This window comes from Canis lupus, chromosome 9 (assembly GCF_011100685.1).
Source record: "Canis lupus familiaris isolate Mischka breed German Shepherd chromosome 9, alternate assembly UU_Cfam_GSD_1.0, whole genome shotgun sequence".
NCBI classification, from domain to species: Eukaryota; Metazoa; Chordata; class Mammalia; order Carnivora; family Canidae; genus Canis; species Canis lupus.
Genome location: NC_049230.1, coordinates 59,158,733 through 59,182,366, shown reverse-complemented (window position 1 = coordinate 59,182,366; position 23,634 = coordinate 59,158,733). Strand labels below are relative to the sequence as shown.

The 23,634-nt window shown below is 39.5% G+C and overlaps 1 protein-coding gene across 15 annotated transcripts in view; it reads right to left on the bottom strand.

The window, feature by feature from the left end:
* The window catches only part of DENND1A (DENN domain containing 1A), a 509,324-nt gene that overhangs the window by 329,911 nt on the left and 155,779 nt on the right, over nt 1-23,634 (bottom strand). For all 15 annotated transcript variants that reach the window (XM_038549421.1, XM_038549408.1, XM_038549417.1 and 12 more), the window contains one exon: nt 16,608-16,727. In XM_038549421.1, coding sequence (XP_038405349.1) covers nt 16,608-16,727 — 120 coding nt within the window. The remainder of the gene's footprint in view (nt 1-16,607; nt 16,728-23,634) is intronic.

Here is a 23,634-nt window from a genome sequence, read left to right as displayed (position 1 = left end):
AGAAGACAGAAAATCGGCTTCTGATCATTTGCTGTTCATACTAAACACTAAGGGTGAGACGCACACAATAAATACAGAGGTTATGAAACCCAACAGATTCATCAGCTCATATGGAGAAGAGTTTTAGAATTAATTCTTATAAAAACAACCTTTAAGTGTGCTTAAGGGAGAGAACTAACAGTGAAATCCTGTACGAAGGGGAACTCAACACAAGCTGGAAGAATTCTACGTTAATTTTCTGTACTGCTTAATGTTCTGAGATCACAAACATTTCTTTTTTTCAAGAAGCAAGCAAATGGAGAATCTGGCTTTCTTAGAAAATATATTTAGATAGGCTGAATGGGTGATTAACAATCACCTATTTTTAGTAATAGTGTACAGAAAACAACCATTAAACAATTTCCATAGACCACTAAAGTCTTCTCAATTTAATGAAAATAGCAACTATTAACCATACTGACATATTTATAAAATATTACAAAGTGAAATACCATTCTAACTCTCCATATTACACAATGGCTATATAAGGCAAGAAAATCTATGGGAAAAAATGCTTATTTTTGTCTTTGGTATTAGAAATTACACAAATACATAGCATTTAAATTTTTTTAATACAAATATTAAACATAGACAAAGATGTAATTGTTAATGAAAAGGGGCTCTATAAAGATTTTCTGTGTAGAGTCTGAGACATTTTCAATCACTCTTAGCTGGTCTACAGAGTAACTACACTCCCTGAATGAGCAGCGAGAGTCATAGAGGCAGCAGACCTTTACATATGATTCCCTTTGATAGAAGACAGAGAGAAGCATATGATGAAAATATAACTTCCTTTCTGGAAAAAAAAAAATTCTGTTACTAACTCCCAAACTAGATGTTTTATATAACATTTTTACCTGTATATTATCGATTTTACAAAGTTGGTCTCATTATCTTTACAGATGTGGGAAATGAGGATCAGAAAAGTCAAGTGTTTTTGATTTATCACATGGCTAAGCTGTCAGAACTTGAATCTAGTTCTGACTAAATCTAAAAGCTTTATTTTAGAACTTTAGGTGACTCAACATGAAGGCATCATCTACCTTCTGTGGGAGGAATAAATCTGCTAAGGAAAGGGTGCTGAGGAAGGCAAATTGGGATTGGGAAAGGAGCTATCTCAGCAATTTTATCCATCCAATAAATACTTATGGAGCACCTATAGATCAGGTACTCATAAGTGTTCTCTCTTATTTACATCTAAATTCTTGTAAAGCCTCTAGGAAATTATATAATTTCTCTTTCTAGAGTTTCCATGTTCCTAAGGCCTACGTGCCACTGATTCCTAGGCCAATGTGACATGCCTTTTTTCCTCCTTCACACATACCTGATTGAAATCATGCCAAACCTCAGCAGCTTTTAGAAGTGATGGCTTTGCTAGAGCATTTAGGTTAAAAACAACAATTTCAACAGCATAAGTGGAAATAAATATCATTTTCCAATAACCAAAATTTAACAAACGGTTAAGATGGACAGATATGACTGTGTATCTCGGGATGACAGTTGATAGACTCCCTACCCATCATCAACATGTTACAGTATTAAAATAAATAAGCTTTGTAAGCAGAATAACTACTTCCTCTTTTTAGTATGATTCACTTATTCATTTTTTAAAACATTTTATTTGCCTCCCTGTCTTTAAATTCAGATAATGTAGTCCTTGGATTAAAGACTAGAACCAGGGAAAATACTAGTTTCTTGTTTCAATTAAGATGCTGGTTTGCAGAGGCAGCAAATCGTCTAAGGTCTTTTCTTAGGATTCTTTTTGATAGAGAGCAGGGCCTAAGAAACTGCTTCACTTCTTCATGCCTCAGTTTCCTTGATAAGTAAAATGAAGAGATACCCTGGCTGTCCCTTCAGCTTGACAGGAATGAAAATGTGTTACATAAAGTTCCTGAGTGGGTGGGTGCTGAGTACCATTCAAAACCAACAATTCCCCAATCTTCGTTGCAGCAAGTTCTTCCTCTATATTTGAGCCAACACAACGCTGATGAAAAGATTAAACCAAGGGTTCTGAGGGGAGAAGGGAAAAGCAAGGCTTAACACCACTGAAAAGAAAGGGCAGTTCTTTTCTTCAGCACCCCCCCCCCCTTATATTGAAAGATAATTCTGAATAGTCCCAGCCAGAACACTAGGAAGACATGTCCAATTCAGGCCAGAGTGTGGCTTCTGGAGTGAAGGGGTATCGCAACGCTCTGGAGGTCAGTCTCCCCTGCACATACACAAACACAAGTGCACAGCTCCCCAACGCTGTTTGTCCCCTCGGCCTCAGAGCCCTGCCAGTTGGCAAACCCAAGCCAGGAAGTTGTCAATTCCAATTGCGTTTAAGGCCATGTAGTCCTATTAAAGAAGCCTTGCTGGTTAAGGGGCGTCCTCTGTTTCCAAAGCATGGGAAAAAAAAAAAAAAAAGCGCTCTGCTTAGATTGGAGCTGGCAACTTTCACTGACTAGAGTTTTCAAGGAGCTATGAATGAGTTTAACAAAGGAGGTCTGTGGCTAGTTTCTGGCTGAAGTCCATGTCAACAGTTTTTAAGGTCACAGGCCACACTAACTAACATTTATTCCCAGAAGACCCTGTTCTAAACACAAGCTGTAAGTAGTACAAATTTGGAATTTCTCTGTAATCCCTTGAGATATTCCTGATCCTTCCACATGTTTCTGCCCAATTAAAAACAATTCTCACTTTGCACCACAAGAGAGGCCAAGCTCAGCGATCTCAGTCCATCCTTAGGGTAGATGAACAAAAACCTGCCAAATCAAAGGGCTCGAGTGGGGAAGGGAAGGAATTCAGCTGGATCACAGTGAAAAGTACAGACAGCTCCCCAGGGGCTCAGTTTGTAAAAGAATAAAACGGGTTATGACAGAGATCCTGAAGCCATAAATAGCAGGTTTGAGGCACACATTGGGAATAGGTTCCTAGTCCCCCTACACAAATAAGATAGAAATTTCTGAGAAAATTAAAAGGTCAACTAGGTGAGTGGAAAATGGCGATAACCTACAGGACAGCTGCTAAACAGCCCACTGTGAAATTAATACAATCGTTTCTCAATTGAGATAAACTCTAACTCACTTTTAACATTTTTGAAATCAAGATGCTTCTTGAAATCAATGTGAAAATTTAATGCAACCCTCTTTTTCCCCCCTGAGAAGCCATTTTCACATCAGTGGTACATTTCACAACTGATGGTGTTATTTTAAATCTTGCAAGGCAACACGGGAATAATGACTTTGAATTGAGCATCAAAAATCTCACTTAATCCTCGTGGCTACCATGGGAAGTATCTTTTATTTTATGGATCAGAAAACAGGTTCACCAAGGTGATATGACCTGCTTATACTCCTATAGCTAGTAAGCGGTAGAATCAAAATTTGAACACAGGTCCTCCCAGAGCTTAAGTCTACACCACAAACTTGGAGGGACATAGGGGGAGACAAACTCGCTAGAGCATCAATCGTCAGTTTGGTAGTTAAAGCATGTTGTTTGTAACATTCTATATATTTGGAATGATGTGCTATATGAAGGTAGATATCATTTTCCCAAGTTAAAAAATATATAAACTGTGGTGCAATGAATGTTTGGGTTGAGCATGACAGGATAAAACTGCCAGAAGAACTACTTATTAAAGACATAGAAGGAAAAAAAAATAAAGACATAGAAGAAGAAAATTAGGAACACCCATAACTCCATTACCTAATTATTATTTCTAATATTTTGTTAATCAACCTTCGTTTTACTATGAATTTCTTACAAAAAACAGATCATAATTCATCTCTTGCTTCTTCTGTGTAACATTATGTCCTAAATGTTCTCTGTATCATTAAAGGATCACCAAAAAACACTTTAATGGCTACACTGTATCAGAGTTTAGCTCTTCCCCTCCACAAATGGTTTTCTAATTTTTCATTCCATATGCTACAATAAACATCCTCATACATGTACCTGTAAATATATTCCTGAGTTTTCCTTAGATCAGATTCCCAAAAGTGGTAATGACTTAAGGGTTTTGAATATTGCCAATTGTTTTCTAGGAACACTGGATCATTTTATACTCTCTCTTGCCAACAGTGTGTAGATGGCCACCAAATGTCATCTTTAAGTTGACATGACCAGGTTCATGAAGACTTGGTTATGTACATGCCCTAACAAATCACACTGACAGATACGTATATCACAAATTGGTCTGTCCTAGTAATAACTCCAGCACTGTGTAATGTTGTAAGGCTACAACTGCCTTACCAACTACCCTGCCAGGATCTTTGCTTACATTTCTTTAATCTTCACCAAAAAAGTAGATATGAGGAAATTAAGGCTCAAAAAGAGTAAATGGAGCCCCATGTCCAAATTGACAGCACTAGAACTCAAGCCTTGAGCTGACTCCTGACGATGCTTGTTAAGCCATGCCACCTCACAGCTTATTTTACCTTTCAAGGATGATCAATCGGCTTCCTCCTATCTCCCCAGGGACTGCCTCTATCTCTAGCAATGCCTCTTTAGACAATGAGGTCAGTGAAGGACAATACCTAAATCTCATGGGCTTTGAGAAAGAAGAGCATGTCGTATGTTCTCTTTAAAAAGCAAGGGGCAGGGGATCCCTGGGTGGCTCAGCGGTTTGGCGCCTGCCTTTGGCACAGGGCGCGATCCTGGAGTCCCGGGATCGAGTCCCACGTCGGGCTCCCGGTGCATGGAACCTGCTTTTCCCTCCTGTGTCTCTGTGTCTCTGCCTCTCTCTCTCTCTCTCTCTCTCTCTCTCTCTCTCTCTATCATAAATAAATAAATAAATCTTTAAAAAAAAAAAAAAGCAAGGGCATGCAACAGCATTGTGGGATTACGGCAATGCTCACGAAGAGCTGGTAGAATCATAATGGCACTGCCCCTTCAGAAAACATTTTGGCACTATCCAATAAAATTGAAGAGAAATGTATCTGATGACATAGCTATTCAACTCCTCGTTCTACATACCAATAAACCTAGTGCCTAGGTACACCAGGTATCTATTCAAGAATGTACATAAAAGCCATGAACTGGAAACAGCCCTAATGGCCACCTACAGTTGAATACTTAAACTATAGTACAGTCATACAATGTGGAACACGATAGGGCAAAGAAAACTACACTATAAGCAACAGCAAGGTTGAATTTCACATGTTCAGCAAGACAAATAAGACTTAACAATTCCAAATAGTATAATTCAGTTCATACAGAGTTCAAAACCAGAGAAAACTATACCGTATTATTTAGAAACACGTACATGGGTGACAAAAATTATTCTGGGGTGTAGGAGATTTCTTAGGTGGTGATTACATGGATATTTGCTATACAATCATTAGTGTGTACTTATGTTTGCATATGTGTGCACATATATATAATACCTATAAATTTATGTATATGTGTGTAAACTCCATGCAATTTTCTACTTGCAGATTATATTTCACAATTTACAAAAGCACAGGTTTGTAATTAAATATTTACATAGTAGATACAATATACAAAGAACTTTATCAAGTGTTCACTGTCTTAATCTTTTTTTGTCTTATTTAATCTTACCACAATATTCTGAATTAGTATTATCCTCAATCCACCACTGAAGTAACTGAGACAAAGATAAATAATAGATCAGTGAAAACATTTTTTATTATGAATGCAATTTTTAAGATTTTTTTTAAATATTTTACTTATTCATAGAGATGCAGAGAGAGAGAGAGAGGCAGAGACACAGGCAGAGGGAGAAGCAGGCTCCATGCAGAGAGCCTGACGTGGGACTCGATCCAGGGTCTCCAGATCATGCCCTGGGCTGCAGGCGGCGCTAAACTGCTGCGCCACCGGGGCTGCCCTTTAAGAAGATTTTTTAAAAGATTTTATTTATTTGAGAGAGAGTGAGCATGAGAAAGAACAGAGAGCACAAGCCCTGGGAGTGAGAGGGAGGAAAAAGAAGCAGACTCCCCACTGAGCAGGGAGCCCATTGCAGGGCTTCACCCTAGGACCCCAAGATCATGACCTAAGCCAAAGGTAGATGCTTAACCACTGAGCCACCCAGGCACCCCAAGAGGAAGATTAAAAAAAAAAATACACACAAGTGTTCTTTCTACTACAAGTACTGAATTTGAGGAAAGGATGACTTCAGGGAGGAGCTCCACTACATGAAAGTTAAACTATGTCTTCATTTTTTTAAATATTATTTATTTATTTATTCATGAGAGACAGAGAGAGACAGAGAGAGGGGGGGAGAGAGAGAGAGAGAGAGAGAGAGAGAAGCACAGACACAGGAAGAGGGAGAAGCAGGCTCCATGCAGAGAGCCTGACATGGGACTTGACCCCAGGTCTCCAGGATCACACCCTGGGCTGAAAGCAGTGCTAAACCACTGAGCCACATGGGCTGCCCCAAACTATTTCTTCAAATAGAAAGATCTAGAATTATAATCTCTGAAGAAGTTTAATGCAAAGTTAAAAAAAAAAATGATAAAAACAAATATTATCTCCAATGGTCAGAGATATTGGTTATCTTTAATTAGGATGATCAACATTTAGTATACCTTCATATACTAATAAATAATAAAAAAGTACAAACTAAAAATTTCTCTAAAATTAGTATCCAAAATTACAATTTTTTTTAAACAGAGATGACCATAAAAATCCTACTAAGCAGAAAACTAGACAGTAGTAAATGAGTCTTTTGGCTTGGAGTTGTTTTTGTTTGCAGTAGTTTTTTTTTTAAAGAGTTATTTATTCATTCATTTATTTATAATAGACATAGACAGAGAGAGAGAAAGGCAGAGACACAGGAGGAGGGAGAAGCAGGCTCCATGCCGGGAGCCCAACGTGGGACTCGATCCCGGGACTCCAGGATCGCACCCTGGGCCAAAGGCAGGCGCTAAACCGCTGAGCCACCCAGGGATCCCCCTGCAGTGGCTTTTTGTTTTGTATTCCCCCAAAGACTTCTTCCTTCCCTATAGGACTAAAATTAAAAAACAAAACAAAACAAAACAACACCTAGTAATAAGAGCTCAGGCAAAAAGTACAGGTCACTAAATTTCACCTAACTTCGTTTTCCACCACACTTTTAAGTTTTATTTTTTTTTTAATGTCAAGTTTTTGAGAGCCAAGGATTTTTTTTTTTTTTTTTTTTTGCTGCACTTTAGGCTCATTAATACACATAAAGAGCTAGTTAAAATACCAGACTGAATAAATGAACAATGGAACAATTAACCCCACATATGAAGTTCCACCCACTTTACTTCAAAGGCTTCTGAAATAGAATGGATTAGAAACCATAAATGATGCCTCTCAGAACTAATTTCATAATAAATATTGCTTTGTGTTATAGATAAGGGATTAAAAATCTCCACAGTGACAGCCTAACACCTGTGAACTGAGTTAAAGGGCAACTGTCCTTGGTTGTGCTAAAGATTACTGGTAGTAATAAAAACCTACTCAACTTCCACTGCATATTGTAAGATAGAATTTAATTTCATCTATGATGTTTTAAAATTCCATATATTTCTACATAAAGTTTTAAGATGTGTGTTAATTCGTTCTCATTCAGAATGTAATTATCCAAAAATCAAAATTTATATTGCTATCTAACTTTAAAAGTATTTCCTCTATGCTACATAACTGTTTTTGCCATTCACAATACAACTCAGACTGATATAAAGGATTAAAGACATAAATGTACAAAGTGAAATACGGAGAAGAAAAGTAAGCTAAGTACATTATTTACCACTTGATTTCATGAAGACTTTTGATACTATTTCCATACTTTTATGTTCATTGTTTTCAAAAGTTAATAACTATTCCTCATTGTCAAGAATCTGGTAATAACTTACACGTTAAGATAAAAAGTAGTTGAGAGGTTTTGGTTTTTTGTGGAGTTTTGTTTTGTTTTGTTTTTTTAACAAAAATACCAAAGTAATTAGCCAATCGACAAAGTCACTACAGCAAATGCAGTTTTTAAAAGAACATAAGTCTTGGCAAGAAAAGACTAGCTCAGATTTTCCTAAGAGCTTTCCTCCCTTATAAATCAATCTCACACAAAGTATACAATCAAAAACATTCTTAGGAAAGAATATCTAATGAGATGCAAAGAGACTTACGATACACTCAATGAAAGGGCTAGACACAAACCTATACCTATAGCATGATCCCATTCAAGGAAGAAAGCACCCCCAGTCACTATTAAGAGTCATGGGGTATTACACTATTTCTTTTTCCTCAAGTTTTCTAAACTCCTCTAACGAGGAAGTATATCTTCATAATCTCATAAAATAACACCCTAAAAATAAGTGGCTCATAATTGCTTATGAGAATTGTATGATCTCCAAACTTTAGATGGCATAATGATTTTCCTGTTGGACGTGATATAAAGAGGTACACAATCACCTCGGTCTTCTAGAGCTTCCCCATAAGGGACAAATGCTAGGCTTCCCATTGCTTCTAAACTGATCACTGGAGGGGCCAGACAACCTAAATTCGGACTCCTCTTTGTATTCACAAATCTAACTTGCTCTTAAAATAAGAGTGCAGCTTAGATCCAAAGGGCAATTTGAGGTGTGAAGCATATTGAGTTGTTTTCCTTTCTACCTCCTGCCCAGTGAAAAGCAAAGATAAGGCTCAAATAAATGCCTTCTGCTTGTTGTTGCTGTTATAGGAAAGTGGTTTGCTTGGGGAAGGGTTGGGGGGGGGGGGGCAAAAAATTTGCTGACACTCAAACTCTACTAAAAAGCATCAATTGGCTTCTGTAGAATGTGTTCCATCTTCCAAAAAGGGTTCCTCACATGGAATTCTTAAGACTCTTTCAGAAGGCAGGCTCAGTTTCACTGGTTTTCCCATTCAAACGTACTTTGCTTCAGATTTAAACAGAACTGATCATTTTCTTTATAATCATACGGTTGGACTGTTCACACAGACTGCAATGATGCTGGCCTTGAAGCTAATTGGAGGTTCCTGAGTCTAGAAAAACCTTAGATCCAGGTGGCCTTGGCCTTATTCTCCTGAGTTGGAAGAATCATCGCCATATCCTGCACAAACTCTGGACTGGGGGATCAAAAACACGGCTATTAGCCAGCTAAAAACCTTGGGACAAAAATCTCTTTTTAAGTCCCAATTTCATGGTTTATAAAATGAGGGTGGGCTGTAGTATATTATTTCTAAGAACTCTTTTTGACAGCTCACCTCTAAAATCATTGTACAGCAGCAAACTACTCATCAAGGCTCTTTTAACTAAATATATACAGAGAGTTGAAAAAACTTTTGAAACTCATAATGGCTGCTCTGGTGGCAAGAAAATAAAATTTGAAGTTTTGAATCAGTGCCAAAAGTAGGTTACTAGAAATATGTCCAAAGCTGTTGAGAGCATGAGCTCTGGGTTGGATCTGGGGTTCCAAATCAAATTCCCTCACCTACTCCTGGTGAGATCTTGGGCAAGTCACATACCTCTCTCAGTCTCAACCCCCTACTTCTCTGTAATGAAGATGATTTCATAAGGTTGCAATAAGAATAAATGAGAATTACATAAGCCACCTGGTATATTAAATAAACTCTAACAAATGATCATTCCCCTCTCCTTTCCAAATCCTCTGTAGGGAGTCCTGGTTTAGTCTATCCATCTACGAAATGGTCTAACATCAACCATCAGCAGTAGTTGCTAGAGGTAGCAAGTTGAGTGGCATATGAGGCGATGAGAGTAAACCAAATGAATCAAGTTACACCCCTGGAGTTTCTAGGGTGATTGCACTTGTTGCTCTGTAGTAAGCTTCATGAGCCGTAAGACAAGGAAATGCTCTGCTTTCGAAACAGACTGAGAAAATATCACGGTCTCTTTTAATCTCCAACTCATTCAGTCTCAAAATGAAAATCTTCTTTTAGCTGAAGTCTTGAAGTTTCAAATATCCACAATGCTGGGCTCAGGTTGCTTGAGGGAAGGCTGAACCAGTCTGGTTTCCTTCGAAAAGAACCAGGAGGAGTAAAGAAGTTTCTTCCTACTGCAGACAACTCGGAGGCCAGCTGCTGCTACAGAAGACACACCTGTCTTTCCAACTGTCCAGCTTCCCAGCCCTCAAACAGCAGACCACTAGGAGAGTAAGGACAGTTTCATTTATTTTCCTTTCTTTTCTTCAAAGGTGATTTTTTTTTAACTGTACAGCTTGTTACTATTGTTGAATTGTGGCTCCCCAGAGGATTATATGTTTCTAAGCATAAAGGCATCTGTGTGGCAATAAAACATGCAACATTCCCCAACTAGTAAAATTTTAAAAAAAAAGTTATCACCTCCCACAAAGTGATGCTGTGATGAGCACACTTCCCATGCAAGCCTTTCAAAATACTGAAGATCTCAGAAAGTGTCCTAGGGCTACTACTAAATCATGGGTTGATCCACAATGGGTAAAATTACAATCTGCCACAGCAATTGGGCCTTCTCCCAGCTGACCATTTAGAAGACAACACTATACCCATCATACTTTTACGGGAAGGAATTAAGAAAAAAAATCAAACAGCTCCAGAGAGATGGAAATACTTGAAAAGCAGAGGAAAGTCTTCTGTTAAGTAGTGTGAAAGATCCAGGTTTTCCAAATGGTATTTAAGGCATTGGGAAGAAAGGCTGATTTCTCCCAGAGGGGCCCCAGCTTTGATGCCCAAACTACCCTCAAACATCAGGCTGTGCAGTTTTGTATAGCAGGGTACCCTCAGGCGAGACAACCATAAATAGCTTAAAACAAGAATAGGAGATTCCATCTGTTTCTGGAATATTTCAGCAGCACCTGCTTTCAAGGTAAAAATCTGGGAGCTGTCCCCACAGCCTTCCCTCCCAACTCCCTTCCCCATCCCCCATACACTTACTTTAAACCAAAGCAGCTAACACACAATCCATGCAAAAGGGCTTCTGCCACCGCACCTGCCTAAGGAAAGAGCCCTTTGATTTTTCTCCTGAACTGTAAACACTAGAACAGTTAGAGAAACCAAAGTTCTTAAAACCAGACTCTTTTATTACTTCTAGCTTTTTTTTTCCCTCTGTGAAAACTGAGCTTTTTGTGTTTATAGTAGAAATGAGCACCATGCAGATGAAAAAGGACACAATAGTTGTGTCTGCCATTAAGTCAGAAAGTGTTCCAGAAGGAAGATGGTTATCACTTAACCCAATTAATGTCTAAACATAAGCCCATATGCTAACTTAAGTGGAAAGGAGGACAAGAATTCTTCAACAAGGTCCCGGGAACTTATTTCATTGTTATAGTTAAAACAGCAGCAGCAACAAACAAACCTAAAGCTGAGGCTTGAAAATTCTCATCTAAATCAGAGTGCCACCCCCAAAATGATTTGCAGCATCCCACTAACAATGGCCAAAAAAATCCCAAGCATGTGCGAATATCAATTTCAGGTACCAAAAAGCCATTTTCCTTTTGGTGTACAAACATCAATGTCTCTAATGCCTGCCCTATCATCTAGTGATGCGCCATTTGCTTTGGGGTAAATCCGAATTCTTAGGCATGTCCCACAAGGGCGTTCCCAACCTGGCCCCAAGACATTTATGGCATCATCTTCTGCTACTGACATCACATGAGTGTTCCATCTTGCCACATCTTTCCTTTCTCTGGACTTCACATGCCTGTTCTCACTGCCTATGAAGTTCTTCTCCAATTCTTCTCCAGGAAAGCCCCCAGTGATTCTTTAAGACCCAGCTTAACTGGAAACCATCAGCAACACTTTCCCTGATTCTCCGAGTCAGAGATGGGCACTGCCTAATCAGTGACCCCAAAGAAATCTGAACACACAAAATTTTTTTTTCAAATAGCACTTATTGCATTATATTTTACTCTTTACATAGCCCCTTCCCAAAGACTGTGGCTCCTAAGACAGTAAAAACAGTCGAAGTGAAATGGCAGGTATGTATCAAAATCAGAGGTGGCTTGGGAACGGTGCACTCAGAAGCATATTAAATTTCAAATCTGGTTAAGGACCAAAAGTACTTATTGTTTTCAGTTTGTAAGACCAGGTTTTAAAAGTTCAGCTCATCAAAATCTTGAATGAACATGGTATCTGAAAGGTTCTCATACGGGAAGCTGGGGTGAGATCTTTATGTCTATGCTGGGGTACAGAAAGGCCAAAGACCAAAATGTTACACATTATTCATTCCTGGCATATACTACATACTAATTGAATAACAATTTAAATGTTAAACTAGGGCAGCCCTGGTGGCGCAGCGGTTTAGCGCCGCCTGCGGCCCGGGATGTGATCCTGGAGACCCAGGATCGAGTCCCGCGTCGGGCTCCCTGCATGGAGCCTTCTTCTCTCTCTGCCTGTGTCTCTGCCTCTCTCTCTCTCTCTCTGAATAAATAAATAAATCTTTAAAAAAATTAATAAATGTTAAACTAAAAAATATTAGATATTATCTTGATGAAACAAGTTATTTCCTCCCAAAACGCATGATAGGTTCTGAACAGTTTTATAGGGGTATAAGGACAGTTACTCAAACTTTCTCAAGAGCTTCAACAAGATTCCTATACATAAAGGAGAATATTGCGTAACAATTATTTTTAAAGTTCCTTTATAAAGGGTAAAGAAATTTAATTATTGTGTGACATATCTCCCATAATTCACCCCCACAAACAACACAGTTATGGTTTTGAGCTCTTTTGCTCTTTCTGTTCCTCCAAAACCAGAAGTTGGCTATAAATAACATATCTAATTATAATTTTAGCCTGGATGGAACATGTCTCATGCAAACAAATCAGAAGCCATGAAAAAATTATGGTTCTAGATCATTTTATGGTGTTTGAAAGATTTCAGAGGTAAATGCTTATACGACATATCAGACTCAGCTGGTGCTACCTGAGAATGCTACCATACTCTCTCACATTCCTGGGTTTATAATGAAGAAGGACTAACTTACCCATAACTATTATTCTCCTAGCTGTGCTTTTAATCCAGTATTGATTGGCTACCATCCAGTAAATAGTTAAGTAATATTATGGCAAATCTCAAGGAAAATTAAAATGCTTTAATAGAAAGAACCAGTCAATTATGGGAAGAAATCATGCATTTGACTTTACATACCATGGTATTTGTGTTAATGAGATTTGTTTATACTCTAGCACAACTACATTTCTATCAAAGTTAGCTGGTGATAGAATTTAAATCAACTTTTTAAAAAAATGTTTAAAAATAAACACAGGGCTTATTGATCAGGAATTCTTTACTTCATTAAACAAGTATTACTAAGTGCCTATTAGGCATAGCCATTCCTCAGTGTACTTTGGGTATATTCGTGAACAAAAGAGATAAATCTGCCCAGGCTTCATGGAACTCTTACATTCCAGGGGGAAGGAATAGACATTGCTTCTAATAATTAACCCAATAACTTATACTGTATAAAAGATGTCTAAGAATCTCTCATTATGAAGTTAAGTTTAAATTTTCTTTTTTTTTAAAAAAAACAAAAAAAAAAAAAATTTTCTTTTTTTTTTTTTTAAGTTTAAATTTTCTAATACCAATGGCCTAGTCCTTTATGGACATAATGCCTATCACTTAACTAGATCTCCCTGGTGAGATTCAAAGGTATACCCTCTTACAACTAACAGAAATTAAGTCTGAGAATATGAACCACATCTCTCTACAAATAACTGTATTTCACATTTTCTCTTGAACTGGTGTCTCATGAGGCCTGTGCTCTCACTCAGACCCTTCAATGTCCTGTTCTTCTATTCACATGGAATACATCTCCCTGTCTCTGAAAGCCTTGCACACAACATGCTGGCCAAGCACTACACTAAGTGCTAGAGATACAAAGTTGCTTAAGACACAATCTTTATACTCTTAAAGAGTTAATCTTAGAGTAATAGGAGGAAGAGGTAAAAGGATGCTCAAGGTTTATGAGTGTGTAACTTAAGTATGCAAAGCATGCTGGGTGCACCCAGAGGAGAGGATGATTACCTTTGCCTGGAGAAGGCTGCTGTGGATGGATGGATAAATGTGTGAAGTCAGAGAGGTCCAGCAACTCATATGGGCCAGGAAGCATAGGAGCATGGGAGAGCAGTCAGAGAGGAAGTGACCCTAAGAAGCTAAATCCTGGAACAGAGGAGGCTGTGTCTGTGCAGACACCATCACTGGAAGCTATGCCTCTCACGAGAAGAAACGGAATGCAAAAGTAGAGGTGGCTTATGAGCAAACAAGTTAAAGTACTGGTTAAACACTGAGAATAGTGACTGGACCTCAAGGCACTGGTTAAAGGGAAAGCATCTGGGGAAAAAAAAAAAAAGGCAAAAAGACCAAGCATCTCCCAAAGGCAAGAGACCAACAGCACTAATAGAACACAGACCCAAATCACACCTGCATTCTCCAGGCAGACCTCTCCATTGAACATGCTGCCAACTCGTCACCCAAGGTTAACACAGACCCTTCCATTCATATTCAGTCTCAATTCCGCAATGTTCCCATACCAAGCAACAGGAGAAGTACCACTGTGTGTGCCTTCTACAAATGCACAAGCTGGATAAGATAAAGTGAGCGCCCCCCCACCCCATGTTGAATACCCATGAAATGCAGGTCTCAGAATTCATTTGGACCCTATTTTTAACCACAGTCACTATCCTCTGGCACTAGAATATCAATAGTAAGAAGACGCTATGCCATGGAACTGTCCTGTGCATAATATATATATAGCATATGGCAGCATGATCATCTATCTCCCTCGTTAATCTTGGAACTCCTCAAGGACAGGGACTAGCTAATAGTAGGCACTCAATTAAGGGCTGACAAACAAATAAATGAATTAACCCACCAATTTTTCCCAGAGTTCTAACCTAGTATCACGGATAGAAAATATGCCAATTGCTGCTATTTTTCATTCCAAATGATGGCAACACAAAGGCTAACCAACTAGCTTTTTGTAAGCATGACATCCATGACCCTACATATAGACATACAAAGTCAAACACCAGAATCAGAGGAAAGCAATTTTTAAATTAAGATTTTTAAATTAACAGTTTTCCAGACTCAGAAATTTGCTGAGTGAATGTCATAGCGTCAGCTTAGAATCCCACCCTGCCCCCAAAACATGTACATCCCAGCTTTAAAAGGAAGAAACACCATAAACCAAAATATTCTGAAAAAACAAACACCTTTCTGCAAAACTTCAAGAACTTGTCTTAAACCCTCATCTCCTCTAAATGACTATATAAATAAGCCGTGCCCAGGCCAAGGCTGAAATAGAACATTAGGCAAAAATGGGAGAGAAAATTTTGTTTAAAAAGAAGAAAAAAAAAATCCAACATTGTTGAATCAAAAAGTAAATAACCATTTATATCAGACTCTAATACTCCAGGCAGGTCATCCTTGGGCTGAGCTACTGAGGCAAGTTTGAGAGCAGCTGCACACATTTAATCTCAGAGCATCTGGGTTGTATACCTCCTTCCTGTGGTCTTTCCAGCAGTTGCCCTCTGGTGCCTGAATTATAGACGTGAAGCTTGGTGACGGACAGAGGTGACTTTACTGATTATTAATAACAATAACTGCATTTGTGTAGAGAAATGCAAACATAGCAGTCCAGATGGACAGTTACTGAGCAAAGGCACTTCAAAAGTCAGCTCTTTCTCTTATGGCATGAGTGAGTGAGTTTGTGTGTTTGTGGGGCTGGGGCAGGAGGTCTTTTCTTGGTGAGAAGAAGAAAGTGCAAAAACTAATGTACCAGAGAACCACTCTTTCTGGAATTCATAGAGTCTGGCCTTTTATCCCTGGGCGCAAGCCTAAGACTGGGGACCCGGGTTTTGTCAGGGGCGCCTCCCCACTGTCCTGTCCTGGGCTGCTCCACACGAGCAGAGAGAGACAGGAGGCAGGCCCCTCTGACACCTACTTAACCAAGGCAGATGGAGAGGGGAGTGTGTGGGATGCCTTTACTTCCCCCTTAGGAGGCGCCCAGCAGGAGCCCACAGAGCCAGGAGCTCCAAAATCGGATTTCCACACATCCTCCCACCCCAGAACACACCTTGCCCCTCTGGCAGGAGGAAACAGAGCATTAAGCAAGTGTGGCTCTGCTGTATGAAGGGGTTTTAGAGGACCTAAAGAAGCCTTCTTCCAGGATTCTGTACTTTTTCCAAACCTCCAGAGAAGGAGCCAAGTCGGGAAACAGTTACTCCCTCAGTGACCCAAAGAGGGCAAGGGTATTACTTTGAGGAGGATGCAATCAGTGTCTGCAAGACGTCCTGAGCTACAGACACATACTTTATTAATAATCTTACATACACAAAATGTCCAAGGGAAAGCCTAACAGGCTAATTTCTGACAGCTCCAGATAACAGCAGGAGGAACTGAAGCCACGCTGACCCCCCAGCTTCCACATACGCCACAGAAGCAAAGATCCCTTTCCCACCCAAGGGATGTGATGCAAATAAATAAAGACAATTATCTGCAGAACTTAAAGTGCAAGAACAACATTGTGAAGTCCTTCTCCCCAAGTGCAGTGACTTGTGGGAAACAGATAGAAAAATAAAAAGGACAGCTGGGAAATTTAATTACAGAGGAATGAGGCAAAGGCTGACACTGTTTCACAGAACTAGCCAATAGCCAAAGCCACTCTCCCTTACCTTAAGATACAGAAGCAGCTCTTCGCTCCTGAAGATAAGCGGCAGAACCCAAATCTCTGTTTGCTGTCAATGTCAGTGAGCACGAATGTGAAGTTCTGGCCAACTTGGCTAACTGTAAGGCTGCAGCAAAGAGAGAACAAAGGGAAAAATGAATGTGCAATAAGTTTCTTGATAAAGTATCTAATCATGACAAGTCATTGAACCTGTAACATTTCCTTTCTCAGTGGAACTCTTTATAAATGAACTCAAAATTTACACACTTCAAGAGAACATACGGGGCGGGGGGGGGCGGAGCGGCAGGGGAGGAGGAGGAAGAGGAGGAAAAAGGAAGAAGAGGAAGAAGAAGAAGAGGAAGAAGGAGAAGAATGTCAGCCAGTAGCCCCTTCTAGCGACCATCTTAATACCAAAGTAGCTACCAAACCTTCCACTTAACTGAGTTCAGGCAAGTAGGCCTGTTAATCATCTCATAAAATCCTAAAAGGTGCATCCTATTAACCTCATTTTATAGATAATGACCACCTCATCACCTGATTGGAGCTACCAAACCTTCCACTTACTGAGTTTAGGCAGGTAGCCCTGTTAATCATCCCACCAAATCCTGAAAGGAGCATTCAATTAACCTCATTTTATAGATGAGAAAATAGCCTAGAGCAGCACTGCCTAAGGTGCCAGCTGGTAAACTGCAAAAAGCTGTGTTTTAAACCCAGGCCTTTATGATGCCAAAGCCTACTCTGCCAGCTTGCTGCTAACGACGCTCACCTGACCATTCCTCTAGTTGGGAAAACAGTAATGGTGACAGAATTTAAATGTCCACTATGTGCCAGTCACCAAGTTAGACTTGATATATAGCACCTCATTTACTTCTCTATCGACCCTGGAATTTAGATGATGCTCCCATTTTACAGAAAAGGAAACAGCAGGACTAAACAGGTAGGTAACTGAGTCATGTTCACAGCGCTTCTAAGGGGAGGAGCTGGAATTCAAGAGGGCAAGGTTACCTACTATGTTCCTACATTCCTGTATCTTTCAGAATTTAAGTTTATGAGGAACATGTATTCTATAGGACAGAAATATCAAATGTCTAAACAATGTGAGGTGCTAAGAAATGGAAACAGGTTTTAAAGAGTAAAGAAAAAAACCTACCACATCAACACAAAAATCAACAAACCACACATAAAAATAACATAAAATAGGAAATACGTTTCAAAAGATTAAAAAACATATTACTAATGAGATTAATCTAGAAACAATTTTTGCAGTTGCAAAATGTTTTAAAGACCACTTTTTTTTTTGAAGATTTTATTTATATATTCATGAGAGACAGAGACAGAGAGAGAGAAAGAGAGAGAGAGAGAAGCAGGCTCCATGCAGGGAGCCCGACGTGGGACTCCATCCCCGGTCTCCAGGATCAGACCCTAGGCTGAAGGCGGCGCTAAACCACTGAGCCACCTGGGCTGCTTGAATATTTAAGTTTTTAAAAAGGAATCCAAGCTAAGTGGTAAACTGACTTTAGAAGACGGCCTTTAGGGCAGCCTGGGTGGCTCAGCGGTTTAGCGCCGCCTTCAGCCCAGATCCTGGAGACCCGGGATCGAATCCCGCGTCGGGCTCCCTGTGTGGAGCCTGCTTCTCCCTCTGCCTGTGTCTCTACCCACCCCCTTCTGTCTCTCATGAATATATAAATAAAATCTTAAAAAAAAACTTAAATATTCCAAATACTAATACATAAATTTATGCTAACATAATAGTTTAGAATTTGACACTGAATTATCCAAAGGAACTCATTAACTTATATCGTATTTTACATACATTGTAGTTTACAAAATATACTCAAATTGGCAAAATATTCAAACCAATGCTCTCACCTGTAATTTATAAGTTGTTGGCAGAAATGAAAAATCATTTACAAGGCCTTTTCCAAAGGCAGACTTATTGAGTCTCTGGATAAGAATTTTTCAAATATGAATAGCCTTCCTTTCTAAAACTCCCTCATACAAAACACATAAGCAAATGAAAATTAAAGAGACTTTCAAGATATCCCAGTACAAAAAGGTCAATGGGCCCTACCTAGTCATGTTTAAGAAAACAATTCCATCCCCTAGAGAGTGGTTAGAGAGTACAAGAAAATAATCCAGAAAGAAAAGAAAGTGCCCCACTCTCCTTTTTTAACTAGGAAGGTGAGCGAAAACAAGGTGGCAATTTAAAAGCAGTGTGGTAATAAAACAGGTGTAAGTAATGCTATCCCTCCATCTTACACAAGCCAGAAGAAGGAACACATTTCTATAAAAGTTATAGAGCTGTCCAGGGGACACCAAACTCTACCTTCTTATGGCTGTTATGTTTTATCAATAAAGCTTGGATACTGTGTTACTATGGTGATTTAATACTATGTTTTAAAGGGGGATTATATGATTAATTTTAACAAGGTTGAGAACCGAAGATGTGTGAGAAACAGGATTCTAGTTCACATAATTAAAGTGATTGGGGAAAAAAAAGTGGGCCTCACTGGGGGAGGAGAAAAACTTGAATTCTTAAAAAATTTAAAGCAACAGGTCACAATGATTCTAAGTTACAAATAAGGTCATGCTTTTGTGAAATACTATTATGTGATCATACAGAATATGACGGTTCATTACTTTAACTCAGAGTGTGATTTCCATTCAAGAATGTTTAAAATCAAACATCCTAGAAAGAAAGGGTATTGATAGGACTGAGTGAAAAGAAAACACCCAGGATCTCTAGGAAAAGGACACAGAATGAACACAACTCAGTTTGTGAATTGAGTGTCATTAATTTCCCTATTATCTTTTTCACTACCGTTAAAAAATGCTGAAAATGCTTTTAGCGACATCCTAGGCTCAAAGATTCGTTACTCTTCTTGGTTCAAATCCCAACTCAATCACTTGTTAACTGGGCCTTCATTTACCAAGTTACTTAACCTCTAAGCACCTCAGTTTCTTATCCTGGAATAACAATGAGAAACTACCACCCAACTCAAAGGAGGTTTTGGGAATAAGTATGATAAGCATTTACTATAAATGCCAGTCCATACTAAAAACAATTAATAAAAAGAGACGCAAGCTGTTACCATCCAGAGGAAAATAAAATTAAAATCATGCATTTGCTCAGAATCTTCCTGACTGCCTCTTTTTTGTAATCCTTATGAGTGGAGAATGGAAGTTTGCCTTTCTCTCTTCTCTGTTGCATCTTTTCAGTAAAGGACAGTCCTCTGGGTGACCAAGTGAGCTGCTCATGCTCACAGTAAAGTGAAGAAGATTCTTTTTTGGGAGGGGAGGGTGGATTATAGCTTAGGAGCGGGCACTCCATTGGTTCACCGTTTTAATTCCTAATAGGGTGAAGTACAAGCCATTTAAACAAACAAACAAGGCCTCAGACCATCAAACTCTAAAATCTTTTCTCCTCAGACAATTTCCAATCAACTAAAAGTCAGGCAAGGGTGCTCAGAAGTGAACTTGAAAGCTTTCTGAATGAACCTTGGAGGAATCGGCCGTGCTCTAGGACAGTGTTCACACTTTCTCCATAAAAATGACTTTGGGGAAAGGTCTACTTTGTTAAAGGCTGCAGGTTTCGTGTTTACCTCCAGTATCAGAATCCCTAACTTTTTAACAGGAATCAGAGATTTCATAAAGATTAAAACTGTAAGGAACTGTAGAAAGCATCTGGCTGTAAGATGGGGAAACTGAATGAAGCACAGGCGGGGTTATTGTTGGTGGTGGTTTTGTTTTGTTTTGTTTTGTTTTTTTTCAAAATAGCAGGACTAAAACAAAATTCCAAGCCCAATTCTGGTTCAAAGTCCTCTCCATTCTACACTAAACACAAGGAAACCTTTCCCTCACCTGCAGTTTACAATTCTGTTAAAGGAACTCAAGTATGTGAGGAATCCAGATAGTTGTCTTGTCAAACAGAATACTTCCCACTAAGCCAGAGAAACCAAATGTATTTCCAGAAATTTGCCCAAGAGAGCAGGGCCCAGACCACCGTGGGCTGTGCTTCCCAGGCTTAGATGAATATTCAAACCAAACTTTAACATTCATGCTGACTTTTAAATGCCTGTGAGCCATTCAAGGCTCCTCCAGCAGCTTTTTGCTTAATCTCGAAGCTATTTACAGACTGAGTGTATAAATGGCATGTAGCAGGTCAACGGACAGTGTGATCCCAATCTTCCAGTGAGAGATGGGATTTTCCATATCAGCCTTTTAGTTTAGTTGTCTATCTTGTAAACTGAGCGACTACTGCATGGAGATTCCCAGCTAGCTGGACAGGAATAATCAACAAGTGTACCACACAGCAGCATGTAGCTGTATGTACCAGTGTTTCATGAAACCAAAGGAAGAGCAAAGATAGAAGCAAACGGAAGAGAAGGCAAGGCCCTACTCAGATACCGAGGTTAGAGACAGCTTCTCAAAGGTGACACTGATCCCGACCCTGAAAGAGGAGTTGGAACAACCCTTTCAGAAGCAGGGAACTGGGTATTTCAGGCCGAGGAAAGAGCTGGGCAGATTCTCAGGCTGGAAAGAGCAAGGCATCTTCAAGGAACTGAAAGCACACCAGCTCAGCTAAACAGAGGAGCTAAAGGGAAAGGGCATGATATGAAGTTTTGAAATAAGGCAAGAGCCGGATTATACAGACAGCCTCACAGGTCATGGTAAAGATTGAGGATTTTTTTTGTAAAGGTGACAGGAAGCCACTGAATGGCTTTCATGAAAAGAACTGTCTAAAGTACAATGGTAATTGTTATGTGGGAGAAGTTTGGGAGAAGGAAGAAGGAGAAGCAGAGAAAGTCATCAGGAGGCTAGTGTACAAGTCCCAGTGAGACTGTATGGAGGCCTAACTCACGAACGGAGAGTGAAAATGGATCAGGGTGGACAGTCCCAAGTTACAGCTGGCTGGTATAACTGACAGGCATGCAGATGTACTGAGAATGAAAAAAGACAGCAAATTGCCATTTTATGAGAGAGAAGACAATGTGGCGGGGGATCTAAGAGTTCCATTCGGGATATGTTAAGTCTGAGAAACCTTAAAATAGAAATGTCAAGATGTTTGAACATACTACTTAGTAAATCACGGGGAAAAGTTTGCGTTGGAGCTTTATATAAATTGAAGTCATCTACATACAGATGTATTTAATGCCCAAGTAAAGAACAAGATCACTTAGGGAGAGCATTCAGAGAAACTAAAGAGGATCCAGGATGAGGTTACAGAAGCATCAATTTAGAGAATCCACGGAGAAAAGACCATCAAAGAAAACACAGAGAACGAGCAGGAGGGAATGGTCAACTGTAGCCATGAATCAAGATGAGAGACAAACAATGCCTATTGCACTGAGCAATATCAAAGTTACCAATGACCTTGATAAGAAAAGCTCTGGTTGAATGACAGAAGCTGAAGACAGAGTGAGGAGGGCTGAGGGGAAAACTTAAAAGTGTGTAGCTAACGCTCCAAAGAAGAGACAGTGAGGCAGTCATTGAATGGGAATGAAAAGGATCAAGAAATACCAGAACTGGTTTTCATGCTGTTGGAAATGATTCAACAGAGGCAGAGAGATTCAAGATGCAGGAGAGAGAAGAAACAGTCAGGTCTTTAGATTCAAATCCCAGATATGCTACTCATTAGCTGCGTGAGCACAGGTGAGTTACGGTACCTCTCTGAGCCTCACCCACAAAATGCAAATAATACTTTGCAAATTGGTTTGGAGAATTACAAATAATATATAGCAAGTAGCATATAATGGATACAAGGCAAAAATTACTGTTATGAAATTATAAAATTCGAGAGATGTCATCCTCAATTTAGTATAGCTTACTGACAAGTATCTGTTGGGCTTTACTGCAGGGCACCCCTGAGAGTTGCTTTTCCTTCCCTTCTATGCATACAGGACATCGGGCAGGAATCAAGCGTTATCAAACTACCACATCTCAACCTTAAGTTACATGAGCCTCAAAGCTTCCTTCCATAAACCTTTCATCTGCCTAAGACTCAAGTTTCTTACATTCCAAGCTCAAAGAGCCAAGTGAAAAGAATGACATTGACCCAAAGTGTCTGGGGACCAAGAGTGGGTCACACACTGCCAGACACAGGGTGACACCTATCTGGCTCAAGAAACTCACCAGATAATTCTGAGAGATCACTTCACTCTCTTGTCTACATGAGCCTGACAGCAAAAATGAATCCTAACTGGGAAACCAAAAAGTAGCAAAAAAAAAAAAAAAAAAAAAAAACCAGAAGGAACAGCAGAGATCTAATGCAATCCCCTCATTTTACCCATGAAGAAACTAAGGCCCTTTCGAGAGAGACATCACTTTGCTCACAGCACAGAGCAAGTCAATGGTAGAACAAAAACTGAAATCGAGGTCCTCCGGGTTGCTACCCTCAATGCTCTGTCCACTAAGGCCCAACTGCTACATTGTTAATCAAGTGCTGTAGAAAATGATCACATCATTTTCTAAGGGCGCATCTTAACCCATGGGACCAAACAAAGGGACCAAACTAAGGATGAAACCCACAAGAATGAAAGTGGCCCAAAGGAATTCAATTTTGCAAAGCAGAACAGGATGAACATATAGACGTAGAACAAGAGCAAAGTCTGGGCAGCCAGACTAACACACCAATCACACACATGAATTTCATTTTCTGTGTAGGTTTCTTCTTATCAGAATTTGCTACTTTCCTACAAGAAATACAAGTTGCTTTTGAAAGAAAATTTGGAAGTTTTTTTGGTTACTTTAGTTACGACGGATCAACGGAGGCAGTATAATAAAGTAGAAAAAGGAAGGTAGAAATGGAAGTCAGATAAATGGAGGTTTCAAAAGCAGCTCTACCACCTACTAGGAGCGGGGTCTTGGGCAAGTTACTGGACCCCTCTGAGCCCGTTTTCCCCATATATGGCATTATAGTAACGGTTAGCTTGTGAATGTAAACTTCTAGTGCAGGAGGAGAACAGAACACAATGCCTGGCACATAACAGAGACATAATAAAACAGTAACTAGCAGGTGAATCACATCAACACCT